The sequence below is a fragment of the Balaenoptera borealis genome (genome assembly GCF_965194805.1).
Source record: "Balaenoptera borealis genome assembly, chromosome: 14".
NCBI classification, from domain to species: Eukaryota; Metazoa; Chordata; class Mammalia; order Artiodactyla; family Balaenopteridae; genus Balaenoptera; species Balaenoptera borealis.
In genome coordinates, this window is record NC_138875.1 from 23,812,430 (window position 1) to 23,839,878 (window position 27,449).

At 49.6% G+C, this 27,449-nt stretch overlaps 1 protein-coding gene across 5 annotated transcripts in view; it reads left to right on the plus strand.

Annotated features, from left to right (window-relative positions):
- The window catches only part of MYO5B (myosin VB), a 360,038-nt gene that overhangs the window by 299,447 nt on the left and 33,142 nt on the right, over window positions 1-27,449 (plus strand). For all 5 annotated transcript variants that reach the window (XM_082355410.1, XM_082355408.1, XM_082355411.1 and 2 more), the window contains exons 18-26: window positions 65-176; window positions 4,710-4,921; window positions 6,882-7,038; window positions 8,900-9,139; window positions 14,959-15,192; window positions 23,175-23,259; window positions 24,039-24,187; window positions 25,292-25,411; window positions 27,287-27,427. In XM_082355410.1, coding sequence (XP_082211536.1) covers window positions 65-176; window positions 4,710-4,921; window positions 6,882-7,038; window positions 8,900-9,139; window positions 14,959-15,192; window positions 23,175-23,259; window positions 24,039-24,187; window positions 25,292-25,411; window positions 27,287-27,427 — 1,450 coding nt within the window. The remainder of the gene's footprint in view (window positions 1-64; window positions 177-4,709; window positions 4,922-6,881; window positions 7,039-8,899; window positions 9,140-14,958; window positions 15,193-23,174; window positions 23,260-24,038; window positions 24,188-25,291; window positions 25,412-27,286; window positions 27,428-27,449) is intronic.

Genomic DNA, 27,449 nt, shown 5'->3' on the forward strand with positions numbered 1-27,449 from the left:
ACCCATGGCCCTTGTGTGGCCGAGAGGCAGGATGTGTCCCCTGATGCACTGGTTTTCCCTCCAGGTGGGCCTACCATGACTTCTACAACCGGTATCGGGTGCTGGTCAAGAAGAAAGAGCTCGCCAACACAGACAAAAAGGCCATCTGCAAGTCTGTGCTGGAGAGCCTCATTAAGGTGAGCTGGGCACGGCCCCGACTGCTGGCCTCCAGGGGAGGCTCAGCCGCGGTGCCCTGGGAATAGGGGGGTGGGGGAGGTGTTAGCTGCCTTTTTGGTCTTCATCCCTCGTATTGAAACTGTTCCTGAGATATTCATCCATTTTCCTGCGTCAGCAACTGTAAAGGAGAAGCCCCTTCACCTGCCTGGAGAATTTTCTAGCCTTTCCCCCATCACAGCTCACATAGAAAATGAAATTGTTTCTACAGCACGCTGGGGCTCATGAAGAGGCTGCCCCTGGCTACCAGCTGCTGGCCGGGATCTCTGGCTTCCCCAAAGCCTGGGGCTCCACAGCTCAGCCCGCCGGCACCAGCGCACCCACCCAGGGGCTGTGATCTGGAGCCCGGCCACAGCCCGGAAGCCAGCAGAGGGGAAAATAGCTGCGCTTCTGGTAGCTTCCTCACTGCAGAGCCGGCCTCAGGCCCACCCCCAGATGCTTGTTTTAAATAAGGCAGTGGATTTCATTTCATTTGAAACAATCTGAACGCAACAGCTGACACTTGGGACTGGAGAACTATAGCAGAGCTCTTGGGGGCCTTTAGTGAGGGGCAGATCCTTGAATATTTCTTAGTTCCAGAGTATTCAGGGATTACAGCAGAGTATGGTACTTAATGGTCTCAATAAAGGGCTAAATTATATCAAAAATCGTCATTTAAGAAGGTAAGAGAATTACATCTAAATTTTTACATTTCTAAGTATTGTTTTGCTAGGAAAATCTATTCATCTGGAGTATAGCTCATTGCCAGATGATCAGCTTTTAAGGTCATACGTTATTTTGTGAAAATGACACAGTTACCCTCAGCGTTGTCTTAGCAGCTCAAGTCTGTAGCTGTAGACAGTGCAGAATACTGTGCTAAATATTCCATAGAGAGTAAGAGGATGACAATCTCATTAATTGAAGGCTGCAGTTGGTTCTTTGGACTCTGGTTAATTGAGGTTTTTGCTGTGGTGTATCTGTCAGTGTTTACATTTCAACATGTCCTCTTTCAACGGGTGAGAAAAATGTGTTCAAGGTCAGCTGATTCTGGTTGACGTGGAGCGTCAGGAGTCTTCCTTCTCTGTTGGTACCAGGAGCTGGCCCCTTCATGTAATCAGGGCTCACAAGTAGCCCACTCTGCCATGGGGCTGACCTTCTCCTTTCTCCAGACTGTAGTTCCACACTTCCTCTGCCTTCCCTGGATTTCTCCAAGCTTCCAGCAGAACTGCTGCTTCCCAAACAGAGGGTACTCTGGAGGGGGCCCAGGTCAGACTGGCTGACTCAGCTTCCCCCACTCTGCTCCCCTCCAGCTAGCAGGACCGAGTGCCACTGCCCCGTCCTGCTCCTGATAACGCTCAGGCCACTGACTTGTTAATGCCCAGCTTCCATGCCAACTCTGCCCTCCCGGTTTCCTCAATCCAGCACTCTCTGAGCCCATACCATGCTGTCCTGTGCTCCAGATGGGTCTCCTTTCTTTCAGAGGATGGTCTTTGCATTGACACTCTCCCCTAGTTATGAGCACTGAGCCTGACACACAGAAGTAACTCACCAAACATTTGTGGAATGAGTGAACAAGTGAATTCCCTAAAGTATGTGAATACGTGCTGTTTCCTCTGCCTAAAGTGCTTTTTCCCTCTTTTACCTGTCCGGCCAGGTTTTACTTTCCCTCTAGATCGAGCTCTAAAATGCATTCTGGTCTTTGAAGCCTGTTCCTGGCCTCCCAGACGGAGTTAGTCACTGGCTAACACTTCTCAACTTCTGTCTTCCATTTTTGCGTTTCTCCCCTTGTATTGTAGTTAAGGGCTTGTTTTTCATTTCACCAGACTCTGAACAACTAAATGGCAAGGGTCCCACTGTCATTTGTTCCTAGCACAGTTACTGGTCATCACAGGAGCTCTGAGTTTGTGCAAGTGGCTGCATGGATGACATGAGCTTGTCCTGATGAAACCTACCACCAGTGGCTCACGGTTATTAAGCACTTAGTAGGAGTCAGACACTTTTCTAACTGCTTCACACACTTCATCTCATCCTAACGTTTCCTTACGAGAAAGATACAACATGATGCCCATTTCACAGCTGAGGAAAACTGAGGCACAGGCAGCTGATATAAATTGCCCAAGGCGACTCAGGAGCCCCCACAGTCTAAACCACATCACCCGCTGAGTCTGACTGATTAATTAATGTCACTGTATAGGATCGGTGCTTTAAGACTTCCCTAGAGACCTTGTATTTCCTTTTTTTTTCATTTTTTCCCTTTTTTGGGGACCACACCTTCTGGTCACCAATGCTAAGTGACTTGGGACTTGAAGCAACTGAGACTTGGCAAAGCCACACGTTAGCCTAAAATGGCACATGCCAGCTCCCTGCCCTCTCCAGGAACGTGCTTAGTACGTTTTAGAGCAGAGTAATTAGGAGAGAAGCAGTGACGAAAGTGGCGTGTAGGCCAGGCAGTAGGCGCTTACCAGCCACACTCACTGGCAGGCAGCCACGGGGCAGGGGCTGCATCATGAGCTTGCTCACGAGTGATAGTCTCATCCTGCAAGGACTGTAGGAACACCTCCAACTTTAGCCTGAATTTTTTTTTTCTTTAACTCTACAAATGTGTATTGAGTTCTTCCTATGTACTAACCTGGGGTGGTCAGTGTGAGGGTTATTGAAAGAGTGTACTAGGTGGGCCCTGCCCTCCAGGACGGATGGTCATCTAGTGTGGTTATAGACATCATTGGCCGTCATGCAAACCTGAACCTTCATCCTGACAGTGAAGGAGCATATTAACAAGCATCTACTGAGACCCAGAGAGCATGAGGAAATATGTATGTGAGGAGTGTGAGAAGGAGATGGTACTACAGAAGCGGCATGGTGTAGTAAGAGACCTCTGGCCTGGGAGTCCTGGGTCTTGGGTTCTATTCTTTGATATTTTCGGTGAGATCTTTGGCAAGTCACCTCAACATTCTAGGCATCTGTAGAATAAAAGCAGTGGCTTGGGGTAGATTGCTAAGATTCCTTTCTACTCCCTCAGTCTCTGATTACTGGAGAAAGGTTCTCAAAAGATAGCCTCTGTTTGGTATGTGAAGAGTATAGTCAGTTCTAGGGGTTACAGAAAGCAGGCCCGGGGTAGAAGCTCTCAAGACACCTGGGGGAAGGGGCGTGCAGCCATCAGGGCAGTGGTGATGGCTGTAGCAGGCAGGACCTTCAGAGAGATCCTCATGTGTAACAGTTGTGGCTCTGTGAACCAGACTGCCCTTTCCCTGGTGGTTTTTCCCAGAATAGGAAACGGAGCCTGTGTACTGTGGTTCCTGAGATGCAGCAGGCGCCCCCACAGGCCCTAGCTCTGCTAAAGGCCCAGTAGCCAGGCTTGTCCCCCGACTGTGAGGGCTGAGCCGCCCTCCTTTTGCTTCTGGAGCCCTCCTCACTGAGGAGGAGTCTCCCCAGCAGGGCAGCGATGCAGGCAAGGCCTCGGCCGCCTCAAAGCTTCCCCGCCCAGCCCAGCCCCTGTTGCTCCCGGCGTGAGCTGAGGGCCCCGAGCGGATGCGGATCTGAGACCCTGGTCCTCGCCTCTCGCTCCTCCCAGCTTCACCGGCAGCCCGACCATGGAGGGGACACTCGGTGACGGTCTAGCCAGGTGCAGCGTCCCAGCTCAGCCACGGCTCAGGCAGCCTGGCTTTCCTGTGCGTGGAACCAGGTGCCTGTTAGCCGTCCAGGGCTTGGCCGTGAAGAGCGGTGACTCGGCGTTATTTCAGAGCCCTTTGTCAACATGAAATGTATTCTTGTGTGTGTGTTTTCCTTAGACCTTGGCTCATTATCTCCTCCTTGTTAATGGTCTTCATGCCAAGTGAGCAAAATCAGATGAAGTTTATTTACAAAGAATGCTCAGTTATCGTGAGTTACCTATCGAATATTCTAGCCCAGGCTCATCCACATACACATGGCTGGGTCATCTTCCCTTATCCACCAGGGTGAGCGCAGGGAAGGGCAATTAATTTTAACCTGAATAGATGTAATTAAAGATAGTAATTATATGTCTGAAAAAACCTCACAACATAGTTAGAAACCAAATAAAATGTATTTGGGGGTTATTTGCAATATATTCGTAGTTTCCCACACCTGCCTCCTTTCACTTCGTTCAGGCCTTTGCTTAAATATCACCTCCATAGAAATGCCTTCCTCGATTAGCCTATTTCAGCATCTCCATCCCGTCCTCCAGCCCTCAGTTTATTGTCTTCGTAATCTTCAGCACTGCCTGAAATGTACCGTGTGCTTGTTTGCTTGTCCGGCTGCCCTCACAGCGATGTCAGTTGCTGGCGGGCAGGGATCTTTTTCACTGCTGCATTCAGTGTCTGACCAGTAGTAGGGACAGGCTCGGGGTCTGTTAACACACTAACTCTCAGCATTTGTTTAAGGAGCAGGGGCATGTGAGACCTGGCAAGGGACCTGTGCGTCAGAGGACCTGGGGTGGTAGGGTGCTTTCCCTTGCTCCTCACGGATGGTGAACCAGCTCCCCTCCCTGCTTTGTAAAGGATCCTGACAAGTTCCAGTTTGGCCGCACCAAGATCTTCTTCCGGGCAGGCCAGGTGGCCTACCTGGAGAAGCTTCGGGCTGACAAGTTCCGAGCAGCCACCATCGTGATCCAGAAAACCGTCCGGGGCTGGCTGCAGCAGGCGAAATACCGCAGGTTGAAGGCAGCTACCTTAACTCTGCAGAGGTACTGCCGAGGACACCTGGCCCGCAGGTGAGCTGAGCCGGAGCACATCTAAGGTAGCAGATTGGCGGTGAGGGTGGAGGGGCAGGGGGCTGGGACCGGCTCCGAGCTGGCTGGCCTCTCTCAGCCCTGGTAGTTAGAGTGGTTCCTGCTGGGCGCCTGTCCGCATCCGGCTTTCCCCCAGCAGCTGGGCCCCTCTGTCTCCTGCCCTTCTCACCTGAGCGTGTAGGTCTAGTTCCCAGGTCTCTTGCCTCCCCCAGTCTGTCCCCGTCCTAGGCTAGCACTGGCTGGTTTTCCCACAAAACTTCCATTTGCCCTTTGCTTAAACTCTTAAGTAAAACAGTCTTCTTTTAGAAAAAGAGACAATTTCAGCCTTTCTGTCACAGGTCACATACAGTCAGCTTCGTGATTTACACCACCAATTTCAAAACCCCTTGGGAGTTTGGTAAATGGGGCTGGCAAGACCCGGGGAGGTCCCTTCTATGAGTTGTTGCACTCAGCCAGCACAGAGAGGGCGAGACTTGTCTGACCGCAAGCAGCTACCTAGGGGCAGAGCCTGAAGCCAGTCGGCTGCCCTGACCCAGCCCAACACCATGCAGAAGAAGCTACTTTAAACGTCCCCTCCTCAGTGATGTCACTGGGTTGATGAAGCGCTAAAGCAGTATAAGCATCTCCAGAGAGATGGGCGTGGAGGACACCCCGCCACGAGACCCACCCCCGGACCTTTACACAGGTCATCAGATTTTGGACCCAGCCCTAGTTCAAAATCAGTGACCTCTGCAGATCCGGATTTCCTTGGAGAAATGACAGTAATTGCCAGGAAGCCTTGCATTTGGAAGCCAGAGTTTCACAAGTGGCTGCTCAGGCATCTCTGCTTGAATATATAAAACAAGCCCAGAGCAGGCACCCTTTGTACCATAAAGTTAGAAGATTACTGCAGCTCCCCCTCCTGTCCTTGCTGTTAGCTGTTTATGCGAGCAGAACTGGATATGATGGACGCCATTAATTTACCTGTGAAGAGCTGAGAGATGGTCTCTGGAACAAAAGCTACAGAAATGAGAAGGTTGTCAGTAGTATCAACACTAAGTCATCATCCACAGTCAGGGCATCACTGAGCACCCTTGTGCCGGGGGCTCTGCTTGGGCAGCAAGCTGGCCTGCATTCTCCCTGCAGGGTGTTTGTATTCTAGAGAGACTGCTCAGGGAGAGCTGGACCGGGAATCGGACTCATTTCAGCAGGTAGAGCAGGGCTGAGTGGGTCACCTCCCACTCTGGAGCTGCGCTAGATGATTTCCAAGGTCCTTTCTAGCTTTTAATATTCTGACTCTCTAGTTGAGCATTTGCTATGAGCCTGATACCAAACAAAGCCCTGAAGGAGGGTAAAAAGTGTTGGACTGACTTCATGTCTGTCTTGAGGGGTGAGATGGAGAATGCGGAAATGAAACAGAGGAAAGTAGATGCCCATGTGCAGTGCATCTCCAGCAGAACGGGCTGGGAGATGAGAAAACAAAGAGGGGTCGCTGCAGGTCTGAGAAGGTTTTATTCATTCAGCAAATACTTAACCGTGTGCTACTATGCCAGGCCCTGTACTAGATGTAGGGGTACAAGGATGCTTGAGACACGGCTCCTGACCTCTCCACACCCGGTGAGCTCCAGGGACCAGACAGGGGTGTGAACATGTGATGTCGTTGAGGACTGCCCAGGTTGCAGGAGGGGCTTGCGGGTGGGGGAGTGGACAGATGAGGATCAGAGTTGATCAGACTTAGACTGAATTGTAAATATGTGGAAAGACGTTTTGCACAAGACGGAGGAAGCCAATTCTGCTGTTCTGAGCTGAGCCTCAAGTCCCCAAGACCTTGCTACAGTCGGTAACGGTGATGAGAGTTGGCTTGCCCTTGTGGTGTCCAGGCAGGGCCGGGGAGGAGGGGCTCGCATTCACGAGTGGCCCAGAGGCCTCCGTCGGCCTGGCCCACCACTCTCTCTCTCCCCAGGCTGGCCGAGCATCTGCGGAGGACCCGGGCGGCCGTGGTGCTCCAGAAGCAGTACCGCATGCGGAGGGCTCACCAGGCCTACCAGAGGGTCCACAGGGCCACCGTGGTCATCCAGGCCTTCGCTCGGGGCATGTTTGTACGGAGACTCTACCACCAGGTGTGTAGCCAGCCTGCGGGGCTCGGGCTGTGAACTCAGAACTAAGCAGCAGCAAATGGGTTGGCACCAACACAAATGTTTATTGGGCGCTTCTAACTTTTCTCTAAGTAATTTCACAACTCTGCTCTCACTGAATCCTAACCAAAGTCTCATGAGGTATAGTGTCTCAGAAGTTCTCCAGAGAGACAGAACTGAAAGGAGATGCGTGTATCTGTGTGTGTGTGTGTATTTATTATGAGGAAGTGGCTCATGCAGTCATGGAGGCTGAGCAATCCTCCCATCTGCTGTCTACAAGCTGGAGACCCAGGAAAGCCAGGGGTGTAATTCAGCCCGAGTCTGAAGGCCTCAGGACAGGGGAGCTGATGGTACACATCCAGTCTGAGGGCAGGAGAAGATGAGACGAAATGTCCCAGCTCAGCAGTGAGGCAGGAAGAAGGCGAATTCCTCCTTCCTCCACCTTTTGTTCTGTTTAGTCCCACCGTGGATGGCATGATGCCCACTACACAGGGGAGGGCAGTCCTCTTCACTGAGCCCACCGGCTCAAATACTTCTCTCTCTGGAAACATCCTCACAGACACACCCGGAAACAGTCTTTAACCTGAGCATCCCGTGGCCAGTCAAGTTGACACATATTAAGTATCACAGGTAGGAAGGGTGCGTATCTTTGTACCCCTTCGACAGCTGTGAGATGCTTGGAGCAGCTGACTCACCTGCCCAAGGGCACTCGGTCAGCCCATGGCAGAGCCTGGTGACCTATCTGGGGCTCACACAGACTTGAGAGCAGGGGGCAATATTGGGAGTCATCAGGCTAGCTCCTTCCTTTAACTGATGAGCAGCCTGAAGCCCAGTGAGGTGAGGTCAGGAGAAGGACCCTGACCTCCTCCCTGCCAGGCCATTATCCAATGAAGCTGAAAGACCCAGTTAGGTAGCCCCAAGTCAGGACACACCCCATCCACCAAATCACCCCCGCACAACTGAAGCTCAATGCTAAGATGCAAGATGGATTGGAACGAAATGTCTAAAATGGTCTTTTGTTTTCCTAAAATGAACATCTACCTCATCTATGATCAGAGAAGGTGTGATTTTCTAAGTAATAAAACTATAAAGCGTTACATTGATAATGAAAAAGCAGATGTGGTTAGGCACCAGATGGAGCATGCCCGGGCCAGTGGGAAAAGCTTCTGTGAATATTCCTGGGAGATTGGTGACATCTGTGTGGTGTCACCATGGATGGGACAGGTGGCATTTCGGAGGCACTAGGGTTTGAACCCAGCTCATCTCAGAGCTGTGATACTGGGCATGTTAGTCTTTCAACATGTTTATTTATTCATTCCACAAATATTTATTTGCAGGGCATTAGAGTGAGAACACTGATGATGCTTTAATTTTCTGAGCAGTTTTTTAACTGGATAGGAAAAAAACAAAAACAGTGAATTGCAAGCCAAGTTTGTAATTGTAAGCCATTTAACCCACTCAGCAATCTCACTCGACAGTGTCACTTCATCTCTCCCGCTCACCGTCACCAGGAGGGGATCCACATCTGTTGAATGGGGGGCTATCAGCTGGATAATCTTTAAGCCCCTCCAACTTTGAGGTTTTTAGACTGTGGTTTCCTAACCAATAAAAAGTTAAAAAACAAAACAAAAAAACTAGAAAGGAGAGTTTGCCAGCTGATTTCCTGTAGGTACACAGGCTGCCAAACCTAGTTACAACTTGTTCGTAAAATAAATGGCCACCAAAGCCCTAAATCATAGGGAAGCTGTCTCTCGCTGACCTTGGCTCTCTCCCCAGAGCAGTACGTGAGCCCCTTGCTCCTGGACTGCAGTGCAAACCCACCAGGTGTGTGTTTGTCCCCTGCTAGGTCCTCAGGGAGCACAAGGCCACCATCATCCAGAAGCACGTGCGGAGCTGGGTGGCTCGCAGGTGCTTCCAGCGGCTTCGGGCTGCGGCCATTGTCATCCAGTGCGGCTTCCGGAGGCTCAAGGCCAAGCAGGAGCTGAAGGCCCTCAAGATTGAGGCCCGCTCAGCAGAGCACCTGAAACGCCTCAACGTGGGCATGGAGAACAAGGTGGTCCAGCTGCAGCGGAAGATCGACGACCAGGTTGGTGTCTCGAGCTCCCACCCAGGGGGTGGGGCTGTGGGGAGACTCCACGGGCATGTTTGAGAGAGACCCATGGCTTCCCCAGGGAGCTCTCATTCGATCCCCGCAAGACTTCGTGAGGCCATTTCACAGGTAAGCAACTTGTGGATCGGGGGCATCCAGCAATTGGCCAAGGTCACAGAAGTAGAAAGTTCCAGAACCAGCACTCCAGCCCAGGTCTTCTGATCCCACAGCCATAACGAGGGTGATGCTGGTCTTTTTAACCCCAAATGTCATGAAAGTGTCGGTCCTTTCCTGTGTCGTGGCTAAGATGGGTTTCCAGAGTTGAAAGCAGGCTCACTGGTACCTTGCTCGTGTAGGGTATTAATGGCCTCAGGACCAGGCTCTTGCAATGCAATGCCCTGGAGCATTTCAGGTGCCTCCTGAGAAAGGAAAGAAGAAGATGGAGGAAAGGAAGGGGGGAAAACATGCTGAAGGCATGTGGTATGGGATGTGGAGGAAGAGAGTTGGAGTTGGGCCACCAGGCAGTGCTTTGGCAGTCACTGGTTTTATTGTACCTATTCTATGCTAGGCACTTTTTTAAGCTTCTCATGGTCCCAGTAGGGCAAGAAAATAAATGAGCCATTTTACACCTAAACCAGCTGCCCTAAACAGGAGCCCAGAAGTGGTTAAATGTTCCCGCCTTTCTGTTCTTGCAAAAGATGGCTTCTGGAGAAGAAATTGTCACCCTGGGTGTGTCTCTGTGTGAGTTCTACAGGTGTCTTATTTGGCTTGGCCCCCTAGTGGGGAAGCAAGACAGAAAGCTCAGTGCAGGGTGGAGGACACTCAATACATACCTGGCCCTGGTTGGCCCACCGTGATAGGTCAGGTCAGGGAGGAAGACATATCTACCCAGAGCATCAGGAGTGGGTAGGAAAAGCTCTGGACTCTGGGATCAGCCATTTGGAAAACACAATCACAAGGAGGACCTAGGGTTGTATTATAATTATCATTGCCATTATTATTATTATTATTATTATTATTATTATTATGGCTATTGATGACTGGCCAGGAAAGACATTTGCATAGCCAAATTGTGCCAGTTAACCTTCTGACAAGGTATAGTCAGAGGGACGAGCAGATTTTGTTGGCACTGCTGCACCCTGCCAGGAGCCCCATGTACTGCCCGGCCGCCTCGGCCCTGGGTTCCAGCCATAGGGCCCTGCATTGGCATTGCTGATTTCTCAAGTTGACTTGAGAGGTTAAGAATAAATCTGGTATTTTATACTCCATGTGCTGGAACATCAAAGAGATGGAGATTTAAAAGGCCTATTTTTAAAAGAGCTTTTTGCCTTCAGCTTCCTGCTTGGCAAACATCTGTGAGCAGTGGCGGGTGTTACCCTGTGTGCAGAGGGTAAGGAGAAGAGGCAGGAGGGGTGGGTTAGATCTTGCTTTCTTGTGTCCCTCCCCATGTTGCCTGACTCTGTGCTAGGCACTGTTCTCATGTGTTAACTCATTAGATCCTTACCGCAACCCTATGAGATTTAACATTATTCCCATTTTAAACAGGCACAGAGAGGTTAAGTAGCCCGCAAGGCCACCCAGCTAGTAAGTAGCATGGCTAGGATTGAAACTTGGCAGTTTGGTTCCAAAGAACGTTCTGCTGCCTCCAACCAAATTTTAGGATATCTGCATATTAGGGGATTCTTCAGACATGTGAGAATTCCTCAGAACAAGGAAGACCCTTAGCTTTGTTTGGGGTTCATTCTCATAGACAGCGTCGTCCTTGCACAGTGGGGTATGTGACCCAGTGTCAAGAACATGCCTGGTGCTGTGTCGTGAGAGGAGTCATCAGCATAATCCGTGGCACCAGGACTTGTTTTACTGCAGTCTCTTAGCAGGCAGGGCTAGCCTTTGTAAGTGAATGGGTTTCTGTTCTTTCTGTATGGCTGGAGACAACTCAGGCAGCTGCTCCCCTGACACACAAGGCTCTTAGCCAGGAGGAAAGGATACACGTGTGCCAGGAACAGCATAGGTGAAGGCATCCCAAAGTATTTGTCAGAGCAGCATGAGGTATAGTGGACAGAGTCCCAGCTGGATGGAGGTTTGAGTTCTGTCTCAGTTATACTTGCAACCAGAGCTGACAGTTTGGGGTTATGGCCGAATCTCTGATTAGGCCTTGAGTTCCTCAGAGACAATTGGCCTAAGATCTCTAACTTCTAGCTCAAAAATTCACTGATGCCGTAAAGTGGCTAATAAAGTGGTTCCCAAGTCCACACTGCAATGAAGAATCACCAGGGGGAGCTTTTTTAAAAAAGTATCCGCACTGCCAAGAAGTCAGCAAAGGAGGAAACTGAAAGATAAAACCATGGTAAGGTTAGTGCCCAAAATTCATGTTTAAGGTTTTGCGCACCCAACTAAAGAGACAAGATGCAAAATTAGCACGAAGCTCCCAAGCAAACAGAAAGAAGGGAACAGGATCCCTTGAGAGCTGTTGAAAGAGTTTAGGAGGGTTTGGAGCTGTCCGTGGTGCTGAGACAGTTTTCCTGAGGGTTTTCAGAATCTATGATGTAATAAACCACATCCTTCACAATATCCTTCAGCAGTAAGTTCAGTGACAGTTGCTGGGATGATTTCTTGCAGTGTTCCTGGTGTAGGCCTGTGGTGTGACATTTTTCAGCCAAAATGATGTAACCTATGAACTTGGTTCTCTATCAATCTGGCTTTATTCAAGCACAACGTGTAGAGTGAGAAGGCCAGTTGAGCTAACAGTATTTTTTACAATGAGGATCAAGTTCCTTAGACCTTTATGAGTATAAGGATATATTTAAAGATACTTTATTTGATATATGAAAATATGATGCAAATGTATGGATTCAGTCAGTAACCTCTATTTATTTATTTATTTATTTTACAACATATTAAGATTCTTTTTTTTTTCCTATTTTAAAAAAATTTTTATTGGAGTATAGTTGAGTTACAATGTTGTGTTAGTTCAGATATACAGTAAAGTGGGTAAGTTATACATATCCAATCTTTTTTAGATTCTTTTCCCACATAGGTCATTACAGAGTATCGAGTAGAGTTCCCTGTGCTATACAGTAGTTCTTATTAGTTATCTATTTTATATACAGTAGAGTGTATGTGTCAATCCCAATCTCCCAATTTATCCTTCCCCTCTTTGCCCCCGGTAAACATAAGTTTGTTTTCTACATCTGTGACTCTATTTCTAAGACAAATATCATATGATATCACTTACATGTGGAATCTAAAAAAAAAAAAAAAAGGTACAGATGAACTTATTTACAAGTCAGTAACCTTTTAAATCAGTTAGATTCAGTGTACTTAGTATGCACTCAGTAAACGTTAGTTAATATTTTATTTTTCATCCATGTACATTTGAAAAATCGTATGTGACAAGTCACAGCTTTATGTCCTTCTGTGCCTCAGTTTTCTCAGCTGTGAAATGGAGATATTAATCAGCCTTGCTACACAGGATTTTTGTGAGGAGAGAACGAGTTAATAGATGTGAATCATGTGGTACAGTGCCCTTGAGCAGTGGGTGCTGAGTAAGCATCCTCTCGGGATGTCTGAGGAGCTCGAGGAGCACAGGGGTCCATGTGGAAATCCCCAGCCCCCTGCTGTCAGGAAAAGGCCCTCGCTGGAGGACGGAGCTGGCCAGGTCTCGGGTCACACTGACAAAGGCAGCTCCAGGGAGCCTGGCCTGCCATCACAGGGAGGGTTTCCGGGGTCTATGAGGGAGCACGTGCCCCTCACCACTCCCTGTGCCAGGCTTGGCGGCGCGGCCATGGGTTCCATGGCGTGAGGACGAGGCAGGAAACTGCTGGGCCCTTCTGGGGTCCTCCTTTCTAAAACCATGCCTCCGGAACAGGAAATGTGCAGCTGTTAGGAATCTCCCACCCACACGCCAGGCAGCCGGCAAAGAGTTCGGAGCATCTCTCCCGAGGGGTCCCTAGAGAACTGAATGATGAAGAAGCTGCCCTTTATCAGGCACTAACTGGGTGCTGGGCCCCAGGGAAGCCCTTAATCTCCCTGAGCCTTGATAAAACCCTATGAGGAAGGAGTTACAATTATCCCTGTTTCACACATGAGGAAGCCAGGCACAGGGAGGTGGAATGACCTGACCACATGTTCGCAGCTGATCAGGATGGAGCTGCGGTCTGAGCACAGGTCTGTCTGGGTCCAGCCTCTTAACTCCCCAACTTCCCAGAGCCTCACCTCAGCGTGCGTGTCAATGAAAGCAAAGAGCTGACCTCCTAGACATGTTATCTTTGCATGAGGGTCCTGGGGTGTCATCACTGCCCATAGCAGATGTCACCATCACGTTGTGTGCCTCTCCACACCCCACACCTGCTCCATTTAGAGGCCTCCACAGCTTGGTCCTCCTTCCCACTTTCCCGGGGATCTGACCCAGGCTACAGCACCTGGAGGAAGCTCACTTCCCGCCCAGAGCAGAACAAAGTCCAGGTGGCTAGTCCAACACGTGTTCCCTCCCTGAACCCCACTCCCCTTGTGCAGAGACTCTTCAGCCTCCTGGGAGACCCAGACCTGGGTGGGCAGTGCAGATGGCACTGGGTTTTTTAAACAGATGCTACCTAATTGGATTTCTTATTTGTAATTACTTAGAGCAAAGCTGACTGCTAGACCAGACATAAGGGCATGTCAGGTAATAACTGGGAGGTTTCCACAGACTGTGGGAGGATCTTTTTGTGCTTTATCAATGAGGGAAATGTACCCCTTGGACACCAACAATGGGTCTCAGCCTTAAGGTCCCATGGCGTTCATGGTGTTGTACTGGGTCCAACAGCTGTTCTTTTGCTGCTCCTCGCTGCTTTGCATGAAGCTTCATTGCTGGTGTGAATTAGTCATTGGTTCCTGATGCCCCAGCTTGTTGGTAGTTTAGCCAATAGCTCTGTTCTACTTGGAGCTCCTGCATAGAATAGCAATGAAGAATTATCAGTGACTGTCGCTTGCTTGCTTGGTTATTGGGAGAACCCTACTTCTTCCACTCCACTTTCCCTGCTGACCACTTTGAGCTGATATGCTCAACTGCAGCACCACTTTCTGCCCATGTTTACACTGGCGCTTGACACTGGCCCTGGGTCCTCAGGGCTTCCTCTGTGTGAGCTCATCCGCAGTCTGCCTCCCAGTCCCCCTCCGTACCTCTGCCAGGCACCTGGGGGAATGCTTCTCACTTACCTATTGCTTGAGTGGGTACATGATTGGGTACCTCGTCGGCAGGGACAGGTTCTGCCAGGGCATCGGTTTCTGGAGTCAGAGTCTTACAGGATAAGCTGACAGGTGGTGGGAGGGATCCCTAGGCCCCATGGAGGACCTCCTTGGAAGGGGGGATGCTGAAGAGGTCCTTTGTCTCAGAGGCAGCGATTAGGTTGCAGCTCTTTGTGCCAGTGAGTCCAAGGACAGGAGGGCCCAGCGTGAAAGAGCAGGGAATCCTGAAAAGCAAAGGCTGCAGTTCCAAGAAGCCAAAAACATGTTCCTGCAACTTAAAAACTGGGCGTAAGATCTCTCCAGCCGGACACAGAAGGCTAACCACTGTCAACCAGCTTCCAGCTCTGTCACTGCTCCTAAACACTCCTTGAATGTCAGTATTGGTGTTTTTTCTTTTCCTATATTTCTCCTAGGTTCACAATAGAGTTTTGTTAGGGAGATGCCAAGAAAGCACTCAAGCATTCGGTGATTGTGAGGTTTAATTCCACCTTGAAAGTCCCTTTTTTAATTGCCTTCATGTTTGTTCCTGTCCCACTAACCTTGCTCTCCACCTCTTTTTCCTCCCTCCCTGTTTGCTGGTGCTCTCACAGAACAAAGAGTTCAAGATGCTGTCGGAGCAGCTGTCAGCCATCACCTCCACACACGCCACGGAGGTAGAGAAGCTGAAGGAGGAGCTGGCCGGCTACCAGCAGAGCCAGGGTGAGGACAGCAGCCCGCAGCTGCAGGAGGAGGTCGAGAGCCTGCGGACAGAACTGCAGAGGGCCCACTCGGAACGTAAGGTCCTGGAGGACGCCCACACCCGGGAGAAGGATGAGCTGAGAAAGGTACGTCGGGGCCAGAGGGGCAGCTGGGTGGTGGTTGGCTAACGGAGCACCCCCCCGAGGTGGCTTCTTCTTCCAGCTGTTACACTGCCATGGACTTTCCTGGGGCTTGTGCCCAAGACTGACCATCCCTCTGCGTTTAGATGTAAAGTGCCACTGCTTTGGGGGAACCCACACAAGCACGTGTCCATTCACCTGACAGGTGTTGATTGAGTTTCTGCCATTACCCGGACGTGATGGCATCCCCTGAAAGGTTACACATGTGTGCCTTTGGGCATGTTCCTTATAGTCTAGAATTAGCCAGAGTCCGCTCTGCAGTCCGCGTTCCTGTTGGCAGGAGAGATGGTACTGAGGTAGTGGCCGTTCTTCTTAACGTTGCCTGCAGGGATTAGGGGCAACCTCTAGGCATCCCTACCCATAATCATAGTGCTTTGGGGAATTTGCCTTAAGTTTAAGTGTTGATAGTTTCAGCCTGACTAATCTCCTCTGGTTGGTGTGCTCTGTAGGTTTACTTTCCACCCCATAAAATGGGATTGGACCCCACTCCCCCATCTCAAATGTCAGGATACAGAGATTCCCTTCTCCACTGCCGAGATAGCTGTTCAAACCAGGGAGGTCCCACGTGCCCCTGCGGAGCCTTCCACGGTCTCAGGACGCTGCTTCTCTCCCCCATCTTTATGGCACCCCACAGGCCACAGGGAAGATGGCACACTGCCCACTTACTTAGTTCCTGTCCATCACTGGAGAGTCACGATGGATTGAGAATCTAAGAGGGAAGGACTCAGTGTTCCTAACATTGAAATAATAATTTTCAGTGTTTAAAAACTGGGGCAAGCTGAATACTGCCACAGAAAGCATCCTGAGGTAGACACAGGAGTTTCCAGATTCTCATCCCTGCTTTGCCATTACCAAGTGCATGCAGGAAATCTCACTGGCCTTAGTTCCCTCATCTGTTTAAAAAAAAAGATGAAGAAGAAGAAAGGTTGGTTTAGATCATTTTTTAGGCCCCTTCTACTTGCAACTAGTCACCTCCATGAGGTGGTATTTGATGGTTTCTAGAAGGAAAAAGAACCTCCCTCAGCCCTGCTCCGTAGTGCCTCTCTCTTCCTGTGCCCAGTTACCTTCTCCTGGGCTGAGCCCTCAGGCACAACCGGGAAATAGGTTGGCTGCCATCCACCTGCGGACCCAGCTCCTGCTGGGCTTGCCTACGTCATTTCCTGTCCTGGGCAGAACTTCCCCACCGTCAGCCACTGCTTTCCCCAGATCCCAGGGGGTTTCCCAGAGTCAGAAGGGGGATCCACACAGGGATTGAGACATAGGACTTACTGGTGCAGGCAGCCTGGCACAGAAGTGGCCACCCTGCAGCATGTTGCCCAGATAAACCTGACAGCTCACCCACCATGCCTGGAGTGGACTTCATTCTTCGGGGTAAAGCACGTGCTTAAGAAAACTCCAGCTACAAGCCTGTAACCTATAAAGCATGGAATTCCAAATTTGTGGTTTATGGATCCTTGCTAACAGATAGACAGTAACCCTTGTATGTGAATAAAAGACAAGATGGTGAAATCCACAGGCAGAGAGAAGAGGCCAAGATTAGAACTGGAAACTCTTGAGATTGGTGACCCTGGGAGAAAAAGAAAAGCAGGTTCCCTGCACATGGGTGCTGGTCCCATGAGACGCTGGGCAGTCTGTTAACCCAGCAGATCACAAAACCCGGGTCTGCGGTCTCCGCCTCCACAGAGGGCACTTGACTCATGGCCTCCCCAGGCTCGTTCTCTGCTTCCCCTGGGGCACTGTGATTTGGGGACTCAGAGTACTTTTAAAGTATCGACGTCTCCATCCAGGGAGCCTAAGGGTTTATAATATCCCGTGAGCCAAATAAGGAAGTGGGCTGCCTCCTCCTCTCCTTTGGAAAAATTGTTACTATTGAAGTCTGGACCTGGGTCTTAAATATCAATACAATGAGAGCTTGGTCCTGGCAAGAAAAAAGAAAAATTCAAGGACACTGCCAAAAAGGGAATAGCAGGCACAGAGGCAGAACGAGAAAAGCACCTTCCCTGACTCCAAATATAAGCAAGTCCCAAGCTGGTAACTTAAGAAACTGGTGTAAAATGATTAAGTGCGATGTCCATCTTTTTCCAGGAGGAGAAAAAGTGGAAGCAAATTTTTCTCTTTCTCTAAGGTCTTCCAAACGTTTATTCTGGCGGCTGCGGGGTAGGGCAGGTAGGGGCTGGCTTTTTCCCCCTCTGGTTCTTCTCTGCCTAGTCAGGGTTTAATATTTATCAAAGGTACCATGTCCAGTCTTAACAAACGCTGAATAATCAGACAGTTGGTTTCTTCTCTGGCTCGTCCAGCAGCCTGCTCCTTGCTGAACAAGATTGATGAGACGGGCGAAGCAGGGAGGGAGCTGGCTGCTGGTAGATGTTGAATTAATGGATTTGATATTTCTGTCAGCAAATGTATTGGAACTGGCATCCTGGTAAACTTGGGGCCCCCCGCTTCTGACAGCATTCTCATTGTCAGGCCACATGGCCATGCTGCCTTGGACTGTGGGAGGCCAGGCCTCCCTGGGGGCAGAGCCTGGGCATGACCCACCCCCATCAGCTGCAGAAGTTAGCTGACAGTCGTTCTATTAAAGGTGTCCTTGTTGGGGCCTCTCCCCAGAGTGGTCTGCACCTCGGCCTGGAGCCTCCTTTCCTTTTAGCTGTGGGATGTGTATTTTGTTCCTTCTTAAAGCTATCAGTGATCCCTGCGCTGACGGACTTGTGCAGCTGTGCTGTTTCCTATCCCTGATGAAAGAGACATGAGTCCCAGGGCTGCCCTTGACACAGAGGCAATGGCTCATTATCCAGAATCTGCTCTGCTGGTGAGGCCAGCACGGCCTGGCTCGGAGCAGGGCTGTGGGTGGGTGAGAAGGAGCAGCCCACAGCTAGGTCCCTGGCTCTGAGCGAGGGTCCTTGACACTTGTGAGCCCCGCAGACCTTGAGAGTTCAGGCTGGTGCAGTTGGGGTTCTGTGTTGTATTGTGTCATCAGCCACCGAACCACTAGCGGATAGTTACCTTGGATAGCTCCAATGTAAAGGTTTTGTGTTTTTCCAAATAGAAGTAAAAAGATCTGCCTTTGGGGGTAGGGGGGTTCTCACAGTGGAATGTTTTGAGTCTTCCCCCCGAAAGATACAGAACAGGACTTCTTTGGCCCGTTAAGACTCAGAGTTGTGCTATCAGCAGGCTTCATGGTTCATAAGGAGGCTGATGGTTGTTAGAAAGAGGACCCCATGCTGTCTCATGGCAGGACATTATCTCACTGCAGAAATCATGGAAGCTCACAGCCCTTCGTTTATTCAGTAGTTATTTATTGAGTGTATTTGTTAGACACTGTTCTGCACACTGGTGCAAAAGTAAGCAATTTTAAAAGTCCTTCTCATTCTTAGGGAGCGTAAATATTTGGGGGTTATTGGAGAATACACAGATGGGAATCAAATACAAATTATCCCTTATGTGCAATAAAGAGAAATAAAGCAGAGTACAGGGATAGAGGGGAAACTTTGAGGCCAGGGGAGGTGTGTTTCATTCAGACTCCCTCTGAGAAGATACCTGAGTGAGGTGAGGAGTGAACCATGGGGACTTCTAGGGAACAGGTGACAAATGTAACAGCAGGTACATCAGCCCTGAGGTGGGAGTAGGCTGGGTGGGTTCAAGGACCAACAAGGAGGCCATCGGGCTGAGGTGGAGAGAGCAAGGAGAAGGGTAGGAAGGTGGTGAGGTCAGATCAGGAAGGATCTTCTGACCTTGAAGGCAGCATTGGCCGTGAACCCTCCGGAGAGCTGAGCAAGTCCGTCTGATGCCCTTGGTCCCTGCGGCACACACCAGGTCCCTCCCACCCCGAACGCCTTCCTGTAACTGTGCTGTCGGAACCAGGCATTTGAGGCCTGCTCCAGGCTATCGACATCGCTGTCCTTCATATGTCAGCCTTCTGACCTGTCAGGATGCAGGGTGGCCTAGTGGTTACGAGCTGGACCTGGTCTGCTCAGGGCCACAGCCAGCTGTGGCTTTCTACTAGAAGACTTGCATTTGGCTCTTTTTACAGTGCAAAAACCCAACTTGAAAAAATAAGTCAAAACAAAACCAAAAGCCCAGAGCTACATTTGTATCCCCAAACATTATCACTAGTAAAGGCAGTTACTTAGCTGAGGCATTTGTTTCATTTAACTTACCAGGGACTAAACTAGCCTGATTTACACCAGTGTTGGTTCTCATGATCTGTCGCCAATCACCTTTTAGAGGTAAGAAACACTCCCAAAAATGTTGCCTTGCAAGAGTTAGAAGACCCCTACGCCAAAAAAAAAAACGGAGCTGCTGAATGATGTTTAATGAGTCCCCACAGCTGGCGAGGGTGTTATTTATCACGCTGAGAGGACACACCTGCCTTGTTCTGTGTTGTTAGCGGCTCCCCCTGCAGCCTGCGTCCCTGACAACAAAAGCAAGGCCATTTGGCTGCAGAAGTTTGTCACCCACCACGTCGGCCAACAAACTCTCCGTAGGCTAGCTGGTTGGGGAGACTGGGGATGGCCAGCACCTGGGGAAGTGTGATTGGGGGAGCACTCTCTGCCCCACCCTGGGATGTGGAGCTGAGATGGGGCCCATCCCTCCTGCTGTGCGCCTCCCTCCAGAAGTGCTCAGGCAGGAAGAAAAGCAAAGCTCCCCAATGCCACTTTGATGAACGGCTTAGAATAACAAAGCTGAGTTCATCAGAGGCCTGTCTTTTGGAAGCAAAGCCTTGGAGGGAGACGGAGGAAAGAAACGAGGCGCCCGCACAACAGAAGATTTTAGTGGGTACACGCTCATGACCGTGGCCGCCCCGCCAGCTGGAGTCTTGGCTGAGATTTTAGATCACAGGTGGTTGCATTGAAGCTTCATGATCTTCGCCTGCATTCAGAGGAATGGAGGTTTCAGGTCCAGCCTCGTGGTGGTGGCATGCGCCCTCTACTGGGCAGATGACGCGCTCCGCTTCAGAGGGACACTGTCTGCCTGTAGGGTGCTCAGAGGCCAGTGGTGAGCGCTGTGAGTGATCCTGGAAGGCGTCTCAGGTGCCCACCTGCGCTGTGAGCTGCCCGTGTACACAGAAGGTGGTTTAGGGAATTGAAGTCCTAGCTCCATGGAGGGTCTGGTTACTTCACAGCCTGATCTGAACAGCCACCCACCAGGGTCCACTGGTTCAGAGGTTGCAGTCTTGCGTCTCCGAGGGGGACTGGAGTCCTGCCCTCCTGACTGCGGCACCAGGTGGAGCTTCACTCTGGCTGCACCCTGGGTGGGCTTTTTTTGGTAGAGGTTCACACCACGTGGTTTCTTCTGTTGGTTGTTTTCAGTTTGACTTGACTTGTACACCTAGAAAAGGGAAAGCTATTTTGAGTATTTGCCAAGCTAATTTAAAGGCAGACGTGAGGTCATTGGGTGGTGAACTGCGTCCAATAACAGCAAATTAGATGAATTTAAAGAGTGCTTTTTTCCTGTGGTGTATGTGCCTCCTGAGCCGAATTGAATTATTTGATTAAACAAGCTCATGTCTTCTAGATGTTTTAGTCAACTATAAACACATTTAAAAAAACAAAAAACAAAAAACAAAACCCTTTAAAGGAGTCCTGATTTTTGCATGAGGAAAGCTTAGGTTCCTTAACTGGATCTGCAGGGCAATTCATTCGTTCAACAAGCGTTAGGTGCCCGCGTCGGGCCGGGTACTGATGATGTGACAGCCTGGAACGTGGCCCCTGGGTCCTGCTGAGGCCTCTGGTCTAGGCTGAGCAAGCGGGTGAGGTAGCCGAGCGTCTGCCAGGGGGCAGGGCCGTAGCGCCAAGGCTGAGAAACCCTGCTTTACGGAAACCTGCTATGGCCCTTACCTGTTTTCTCACTGTTACCCACGTGTTCCTCACCCCTGCTAGGCTGGGCCCTCTCTGTGGGCAGCTACCTTGAGTCTTGTTCATTTTGCATCCCCTAGCCCCCTGGCAAGGCTCCTGGTACAGAGCAGCGCATCAGGAAGTGTCTGATAGATGAGTGACACCTTGCCCTGTGTCACCCCCGGGGCCAGAACTAGGCTCAGCAAGTGGGAGCCTTTGATGATAAAACAGCATCCCTCTCGATGCTTTTTCTTTTATACTTTGCCCTCACCACCAAGTCAGGTTTACTCTCTGTAGACACGAAACATCAGTTGTGCTCATTATAATAAAAAATAAATTGTCGACGAAGATAACAGTCTGGTATAATTAGTTACATGAGGGTATACATGTTTACCAGCCTTATCTCATTTGATATCCTGTGGAGAGGCAGAACATGGTCCTTTGCCTGATTCTCCATAGAGAGAGTTCCTGACCGTGAAGGGGGTAATAATCTACTTGGTGGGAAGGGGTCTGCTGAATATAAAGACGTAAGGCCAGTGGTTCTCGACCTAGAGTAGTGTCAGCATTGCACTCACTAGTCAGAGCCTCATTCCTGTAACTCTCAGCAGTACATCCGCAGGTGAGCTGACGAGGGAAGCTGAGTCCATCTGAACTGAGGTTGAAAAGGAGCTGCAGTGTCCCGTTGCCAGGATGGGACAGTGTCCTGGAAGGTAGTTTTGAGCCACATTTTGAAGGAGATTGAAACCTCCTTGAAGTTTGAAGGAGTTGGGTCGTGTTAATGGAGGGTTAACAGATGGCTTGGAGCTTTTTGCAAGCCTCTGCCAGTACTGTGTGTCTGCTCTGCTCTGTAAGGATTCTTAGAGAGCACGCCGCCTGCAGACTATCAGCAGCTCCCCAGAGGGGCCAAGGCACCTAAGTGGGAGTCACTGCCTTCTGAATTCCTAAGGGGAGAACAACAGACCTCACTCCTGGACTCCAGCCTTGTTGAAGTTCTCTCCTGACCCTTTCTACGTGATGCTGGGGGTTGGGGGGCGCAGTTCTCTTAACTCACCTCTTGGTGCCCTAAGCTTATCTTTAAAGCCAGGAGGAAGGGAAGATGGCATTGAAACATAACCAGTTGGAATTCAAACCTCTCCAAGGCTTCTGCCCTTTAGCCAGCATCCCTGGGGCCTCCTTTCCTGCTTTTCCTGCCACGGGGTCTAGCAGCATTTCAGGGGAGTGCAGGTGGGTCCTCTGGGATCTGTGTGATCCTCTCTCCCCCTGGATTCCATGCCACAATCTCCTAGGTAGCAATTCTGGTAGGTCACCATCTAGTCTCAGCTACTGTGCACAGGCTAGTTATCACGTGTTCTGTTATTGTACTGAGGGTGGCATTTTGAGGCTCTTTCTACACAGGTTGGGAAGAAGCCTCTCCCCAGTAGGTCATAAAATGTACCAAAGATAGCCAGCACTGATTTCTTCAACCAAAGGGAGCAAGGTTGTTTACGCTTATCACTCAGACCAAAACCTGGGAGCCTGTCTGACCCTCATTTTTTTGTCTTTTGCCACACCTAGCACAGGGTACTGTGCTTAGTAAAATAGCAGCTTCATTGAACATAATTCACATACTCTAGTTGAAAGTCAATAGCAAGGCTCCTTCCCTTCCCCAGCATCTGAGCTGTGCGGGTCCAGTGAGACAGACACGGGCAGGGGCGGGTGAAGACCAGGGATAATTCTTCATTGTGAGCTTTAGGCTTTCCTGAGACTCAAATATGAGAGCTCAAAATGTACCAAGACACGGAACTAAATACAAGAAGGCCAGTTATCAGTGTAAGATCCTGAACACAGCATATGAGCTTGGCGTAGACTTTTCATGAGGTTTTTGTGGGCGTTGTAAAACCATAAACAGTGGTAAACTCATCTGCCCTGTTCTAATGGGATTTTTCTTTCAGTGTACAATTTTAATCCCCAAATGAAAGCAGCTTTGGCCGATTCAATTTTCTTTAGTAAAAAGAGCATTTAAACATAACCAGCTGAAGATCAAACCTCACAAAAGGAGCCTTTCCTCTGCCCGGCTTCGCAGGCAAATATTTTTCCCCCTGCTGTCTCTTTCAGCGAGTTGCAGACCTGGAGCAAGAAAATGCGCTCTTGAAAGATGAGAAGGACCAGCTTAACAACCAAATCCTGTGCCAATCTAAAGGTAGGTGCCAAAGTGCAGGACTTTTCATTTGGATTTGAAGTTCTTTTCCACACTAATTTTCCCCAAAGATTTCTACCAAGCATGTAGTTAGCCAGGATGCTGCAGTGGGGAAAGGGTTTCAACAGGAGAGAGATGAAAAAGAAGGGTGATCTTTAAGATCCCGCTGCCGACATTTGGTTTCAGGAGTTTTAATCACCTGAGTGCACAGACTCACCCAGCATGGCCTTTAACTGTCTTAAATTTCCCTTTAAAAATTGTTTCTTTCCACTGATATGAATCATAAGTTTTGGTGGGAGAAAAGCCCACCCATGTTACCTTTTTGCCTTCCCTCCTTCCCCCCACCTAACCTGTGGCCTTATCTCCTCGCATCTCCTTTAATCTCTCTGCACAAGAACCTGAAAGACCAGGAATAAGGAAGAAACGCTGGAACAGAACCTGGGTTCTTCCGGCATTGCTGCCAGCAGTTGCTATGACAGTTGTTGTAAGAGAGAGTCTGGCCTGTTAGCCGAGCGAGTTGTCGTGTGTGCGGCCGGCTTCTCTCCCCAGCCCCTAGGGGCAGAGTGGGCCTTCCCCGCTCCGAAGACTGCAGCCAAGCCTTGGGAGCAAACCTCCCTGGGCTCTGCAGAGGGTGAGGTCGCTGAATAAACTCGCCAAGTATCTGTGTTGTGAGCTTGTTGTGGGCAGCCTTTTAACAAGAGTTTAGTCAGAAGGCACGAGTGGTCACGCTCGAGTGGAAGCTGTGCCAAGCAAAAGTGCAGCTCCGTGCGCTTGCTTTCCAGATGAATCTGCCCAGAGCTCCGTCCAGGAAAACCTCCTCATGAAGAAGGAGCTGGAGGAGGAACGCTCCCGGTACCAGAACCTCGTGAAGGAATATTCCCGGCTGGAGCAGAGATACGACAACCTTCGGGACGAGATGACCATCATAAAGGCAAGGAGGGCGGTTCTCCCGCCCACCGGCTTTGCAGCCCTTGTCCTCGCGCCGCTGCCCCTGCAGTGCCGTCTGGCACAGCGATGCTCGGTGACCGGTGCGGCACGAACAGTGTCGCCTCCCCGTGTCAGTTGTCACCCTTCCCGCGGGTGGTTCTCACACAAGCAAGTAGCTGGGCAGTGAGTCCTTCCCAAGGGCAGCTCCTTTCCCACCTTTGGGGTCTTATGAAGATCTCGGTTAGGACTTGAAGGAGAATTCCACCCACGTAAATGTGTTCTCTTTCTTGTTTCCTATTCTGGGAGAATCCCTGTGTGGAAACAGGAGTGGTATGGGGAGCACAAGCTGCAAGGGTCTGACGGTTTCTCCTAATCCTCGATGCCACGCAGATACAGGGGAACGTTTTCATGTTTCAAGATTTGTCATCCTTTTTTACCCCGTGTAACTATTCCCTCCAGAAAGGCGTATTCAGACGAAACTGAATAAGTTAATTGCATAGGAACCAGGAAGAGAAGCTGAGTAGGAACATATATAGAAGTCTAAAACTTTCCTACCAAGATCAGTTTTTACTCTCAGCGCCCAATCAGATGCAAGGGGGGAAAAGAGTAATTTTTAAGTGAACAGTATGAATGATAAGCTCTTTTTCTAATATGCTTACTATTTTCAGAAACAGAATTGGTGGAGTGCAGGTTGAAGCAGGGGCCTTGGGGGGCCGGTGTGCAGTGTTCTCTTCAAGAGGGAGGCGGTGACAGGACTGTCTGTGTACTTCAGGCTGTTCGGGGGTTAAGGGTCTTTTCCCCAGGACTTTTCAGAGAAATTGGCCCAATGTTACGGATTTGCATTTCATTTAGAGGGAACACAGACCCACTGTAGAACTGTGTTCTCTTCCAAGTGTCATTTTGTTGCTTAGCTGGACGGATGTAAGAACTGTAGGTGAAATTTCTCGTGGGAACAGCTCTGTTTAGCCATCATTCCAAGAAACAGTGGTACCTATTTTTGTTGACAAAGGAGGCAAAGTCCAATTCTAGAGTCTACTGTTATTTGAAAAATAATAGTTCTTGTTAACATTAGTTCATTATGTGTTTTCACATGTTTCTCCCTAAACAGCAAATCCCAGGCCACAGGCGGAACCCATCAAACCAGAGTAGCTTAGAATCTGACTCTAATTACCCCTCCATCTCGACATCTGAGGTCGGAGACACAGAAGATGCCCTCCAACAGGTGGAGGTGAGTAAGACAGGCTCTTGGCTGTTGTCTGTGCTCCAGAGGGAGGGTCTGTGACCTGTGTGGAGCTTCCCCCACCAGCGCTGTTCTGTTTCTGGGACCACAGTTCCCCGGGCTCATTCCTGACAGCAGGGTCACTCGGACTGCGGCGGACTTTATAGACGGTTCTCTGGAGTTAATATTTACTGTGCAAGGCAATACATTATTGTTCCCACTCTCCATAAAGGAAGATCCCTGATTCCTCTTGCAAAACTGAGGACCTGTTACAGAGAGGTGAAATAGCTGGAACATCTGAGTCATTAAAAGAGATATAATTTATCATTCCCATTTAGTATCACAGCACATATAGTAATATCAACAAGAAAATTTCCCTTCCTGACTTAGAAGCTGGCTAAAACTCAGAGGACAGCAACAAATATTTGAAGCAACAGATACTTGCTGAATGAAATGTATCTTTGTCGGTAATAGCCTCTAGTCACACGGTGGTCTTTATAGTCTGTGTGTAATTTTATCAAAGGTACATAGACACACAGTTTTTCCTCTGGCATTTGAAAAGCAGAAAATCACAAGCACGTAAAACTGTATGAAGCACTTGAAGATAGATGTGGAAGAGGGACTGTTATAAAAACAAATGTGCTTTGATCACATCCTTGTGCCAGGCACTGCTGGTGGGTACTGGAGAAACAGCAGTGATCGAGCCAGAGAAGGTCCCTGCCCTCGTGGAGCATGTCTGATGGAGAGTTAGACACTAATCAGTTGATGGAAGAAGCTTATAATACAATTGCGAGTACTGTTAAGTGCTGTAAAGGGAAGTGAAGGATGGTGAGAGATGGCGAGTGATAGAATAAAGGGTGGAAGGATAGAAAAGGAGGTCCTCCAGGTAAAGGTCTGTCTGCTGTACAGTTTGGTGTGGTTTGCTGCCTGCTGTATGTACTTAGTAAGCATTTAATAAATGCTGGCTTAAGGCCCTTGGTTTTGCTTTGCAGTCTCCTAAGTCTGGGTCCCAGAGGCTTCGGTCAGCCTGAACTCCAGATGCACCACCCAGGTGTTTGTATATGTGACGGTTTACGTGCAGACATAAGCACGTCCATCAGTGGATTTATGTTCTTCCGGGAAGCTGAGGCTGGTTCTTGGGATTGGCCAGAGCAGCAAGCCCAGTGCTGGCTAAGTACGAAGCATTCGTTAAGTGCTGGCTGAACCAAATTATGTTGTCCCTTATGTACAAACATGTACTTTTAAGATCCATGTGGATATGCTTGTGCCGATACACATGTTTGTCCATGCACACGCACACGTGACAGACCCTGGAGGACAAACCCAGGCATGAATCTGAAGGAAGAAATCTACTGGGAAATTGATGCTGCAGGATCTGTTGGATAAATGGGTTCCCTGGCAGGACAAGCGTTGATTTTGATTCAAGGTGCAGTCAAGTGGTGTTCGACAGCACATTTAACGGTGATTAGTAAGCACGTTGATCCTTCATCAGGAAGCATTATATCCTGAGTTTGACAACTTCTCTGTGTGAGACCATTTTCCAGAAATGAGCTCTTTTTTAACTTCCAAATAAAAAGGCTGTGTCTTTATCCATTTGTTCCTAGAGTATATGATTGGTCATCTTAGGTGGCTCACACAGGAGGAATATAAGTGGCTGAGACTCAGATGTTATGTAGACAGAAAATGAGCCTGGAGCACCAACTTTAATATGAGAATGATAGTTGGTTGGCATTGGCTTTGTCTCAGAGGCGTGGATTGATGTTTGGGAGGGAGAGGGAGGACAGATGGCCGACGGAGACAGCTGACAATGAGGGTGCCGTGTGTTCCCTAAGGCATCTGTGCTATTAAAACCTCTTCTTCCTGCTCCCCTGTCTTCCTCGGAAGGAAATTGGCCTGGAGAAGGCAGCCATGGACTTGACAGTCTTCCTGAAGCTGCAGAAGAGGGTGCGAGAGCTTGAGCAGGAGAGGAAGAAACTGCAGGTGCAACTGGAGAAGAAAGAACAGCAGGACAGCAAGAAAATCCCGGTGCGTGAAGGAGCTGCGAGCC